This window comes from Cotesia typhae, unplaced genomic scaffold, assembly GCF_013202065.1.
Source record: "Cotesia typhae breed Kobodo isofemale line unplaced genomic scaffold, CoteBio_Ctyphae contig_43, whole genome shotgun sequence".
NCBI classification, from domain to species: domain Eukaryota; kingdom Metazoa; phylum Arthropoda; class Insecta; order Hymenoptera; family Braconidae; genus Cotesia; species Cotesia typhae.
Window position 1 is genome coordinate 4,515,022 of NW_027423752.1, and position 3,641 is coordinate 4,518,662.

The window sequence follows — 3,641 nt, forward strand, 5'->3', positions numbered from 1 at the left end:
CTACTACCTACCTCATCATGGAGATCTTTGAGAACAGAGTACTACTACAAAGCTCAGAGTCGTTTTCAACGGGTCGTGTAAGACCACCTCACAAGTATCACTCAATGACATTCAGCATGCTGGTCCAAAAACTCAAAGAGACATATTTGACGTATTGCTGTTCATCAGACGTTTCAAATTCATCTTCATGACTGACATAGTGAAGATGTTTCGACCCAATTCGACCCAATTAGCAGTTGACCCAATCCTAAAAGGCAGTTATGTTGATGACATCTCAGGTGGAGCTGATTCAATTGACCAGCTCAACACAATAGCCCAACAGCTTAACAGCATGTGCGCTTCAGCATGTCTACCACTCGATAAATGGAAAAGCAACACACAAGAGTTTATTATTCCCTCGACATCTCAATCCAAGGACAAGTCATCGCTTCACACATTTGATGAATCGTTATCAAAGGTACTGGGTCTCTCCTGGTCATCAACTCATGATCAGTTTACGTTTCAAAGCTCCATATCAGAAAGTGCAGTAATAACCAAGAGATCAATTCTCTCAGAAGTAGCTCAACTCTTCGATCCTCTCGGTCTCATCTCTCCAGTGGTCATTCAAGCCAAAATCCAGCAACTTTGGCTTGAGAAGCTTGATTGGGATGATCAACTTTGCCCTGATACAGTAAATCAATGGACCAAGTTTCGAGAAGACATCTCAAAGTTAACTAAACTTCGAATACCCAGATGGATTAATCTGCAATCTAATTCATATTCAATACAACTCCATGGGTTCTCCGATGCATCTCAGCTAGCAATGGCTGCTGTTGTTTATCTCAGAATCACTGATCATACAGGAAATTCGAAAGTTACTCTAGTCTGCTCCAAAACTAGAGTCGCTCCGATCAAACGGCTAACCATTCCACGATTAGAACTTTCAGCTGCTGTTCTTCTCGCTCAACTTATAAGACATACTCAATCTACGTTGGAACTTCAAAACAACCCTGTTTTCCTCTGGACCGATTCCTCAGTAACTCTTGCATGGATCAAGAACAATCCCATGAAATGGAAGGAATATGTTGGGAACAGAGTCGAAGCCATTCATCAAGCAACACCAAATGCAATTTGGAGATTCACTTCAGGAAAGCTCAATCCAGAAGATTGTGCGTCCAGAGGTCTGAATGCTTCCCAGTTGATTCATCATCCCCTTTGGTGGACAGGACCTCCTTGGTTAACTCAATCTCCAGAGTACTGGCCCACATCAGTAGCTCCATCTCCAACTGAAGAGCTCGAAGAACGACCTAGCATTTCATTAACAGTGATACCACAACCAGATGTCTGGGATCTTATTAATCTTCCATGTGTTAAGACATTTCACAAGGATCTTAACAAGTTACTCCGAATAACAGCACTATGTCAAAGAGCCATCTCATGTTTCAAACGAACCCCGAACTCGAACGTATTAACATCTCCAATTGGACCTGCAGACTTAGAAAAAGCAAAACTCTTCTGGATAAAAACAACTCAGCAAGCATACTTCTCATCAGAGTCAACACCATCACGTTAGGGAAACTACTAGCAAAGTCTCATGCCCTCTCTAGACTAACTGCAAGATTAGATCATCAAGATATACTTCGAGTAGGAGGACATCTTGTAACGGGTAATTTTTGGTGGGTTTATTCTTTGGAACGAATAAACGCCGAACACCTATGAACGATTTACTGCGACACAAAACGCCCCCTCGCTCGAATCTGAAGCTCGCCGGAGTCCAGGGTAAAAAGGGGGGTTGAACAACAAAACTCAATCCAAAATAAAGCCAAACGAAGCCAGTTAAATAATTAAATAATAACTACGTCTAAATAAATAACTCAAAATATCAACCAGGTTATGATATAGAAACAAAATAAATCATTTATTTATCAGGATCATCTCAAACGGTTAAAGAAAACAAGATTACATAAAAATACAACAAAACTCGTAGTACAATCTTTGGTTATCACAACTCAACGACTAATGACAATAATACAAAAAAAATGAACTCATGACGTTGGTCAATGCGTGATCAAAACTTGTCTGTACAAGACAACTTTTCATTCATTCTTGCTCCCGTGAGCGTTCAAATCGCGAACTACGTTTCCAAAAGCTGGTTCCCCACTCCCCAGGAGACTAGTCGTCACCCCTGGGCCTAAATCTCTACCCTGAGAGCGAATGGAGAATGTCCTCTTCGCCCCCACCTGCACGGCGTGTGATTACCTACTGGGTTTTTGACAGAGGGTCAAAAATCCAGGGAGTCAAGTCTTGCTTAGAGTATAAAGGTACTTACCCGTGTTCAAGACGAACCGAGGTAATGTCCCTTCTTGCTGTTAATGATGGAAGAATATTCACCTCAATAACACTCTGTCACAAGACTCCCCTTTTCGTGCCAAATTTTCGGGCCTTATTATTTTTCCAACCATTCTCTTCTAACAAAACGGAATAATCGTTTTTGCCATCTATCTATTGTTTGTAAACTACTTATTTAATTGGTAATTCCCTCATTATCTATCCCTTCGCTGTGTCAAATTCTCAGTTTCGAAATTCGATTTGACTATTTTAATCGGTCTTCCTTCATTCTCTGATCATTCTTTGCTTTTCCATACTAAATATCACCCGGGACTTAGAATATTTTCGCTCGTTTAAATTATTACAAGTTTTCTTCAGTCTAATCAATCTTAAAATTATAAACAAAACGCCGTGACAATTTTTGTGGACAATAAACTTCGACTTATAATAAAGGAAATATTTTTTGCATCAGTCCTGGCAAAATTATAAATCAAAATAACAAAATATCACAAAATTAAATAATAATATGCCAATAATTAATAATTATTGTCTGAGATCTCTTGGTTAAATACTATGAACTAAGTCCAATATAATAGTAATTTGATAAATCATAAACAAAATAATACTCGTTCGTAATAATAATGGTATAAATAATAATAGTTATAGTACTGATCACTAATAACATAAAAAAAGAAATATAATCACAATTAATAATCGTCGTAGACAAAATAATATCTTATAACTAAACGCTTCATCCGAATAAATGTTTTATAATTGCTAATTATTAGCCCGTCTAGAATTCGCCGTTCATAACTAAACATTAAACACTAATTGTGTTAAACAAAACGCTATTCGCTAACCAAAATAATTTTAGAATTAATAATCAAAACAAAATTAACTAATAATATTTTCACACGTCTTTGGTGAATAATATAACCAATAATCAAAATAATAATACTGAACTCGTAACTAAACAATTTAAATCAAAGAAAACGGACTATTTACAATGTGTATCAATAACTTTTAAGAAATTACGCCCGTCGAAGTATCAGGCAAACATGAGTAACGAAGAGTAGGTAGCTGTCGTTGTTTCCCTCCTTGTCCCTTCTTCCGCGCCCTACTCCTCAGCTGTCCTGCGCTGGCCATCTGCCCTCTTTCTCTGACTCAGTCCCATTTCCCTATATCTCGGTCACACCCCTCTTTCCTTGAAAAGAAAAGTGGTGAACCAGTTTGCCACTTTTCTTTAGGTGTACCTGGCCAACCGATCTTCTAGACGTTCCTCGGTCAATTTCAGTGTCGGCTTCGGCTGGTTCCTCGTCTGCGTGACCTTCCAG

The 3,641-nt window shown here is 38.5% G+C and overlaps 1 protein-coding gene across 1 annotated transcript; it reads left to right on the forward strand.

Annotated features, from left to right (window-relative positions):
- Positions 1-205: 205 nt before the first annotated feature.
- On the forward strand, positions 206-1,552 carry LOC141528440 (uncharacterized). Its single transcript, XM_074244485.1, has one exon. It carries the CDS (start codon positions 206-208, stop codon positions 1,550-1,552), a length of 1,347 nt encoding a protein of 448 aa, XP_074100586.1.
- The last annotated feature ends 2,089 nt before the right edge of the window (positions 1,553-3,641 follow it).

Bases quoted from the DNA above. Each gene is read 5' to 3' on its own strand.
- LOC141528440 (XM_074244485.1), top strand. From the start codon at position 206: ATGTTTCGACCCAATTCGACCCAATTAGCAGTTGACCCAATCCTAAAA.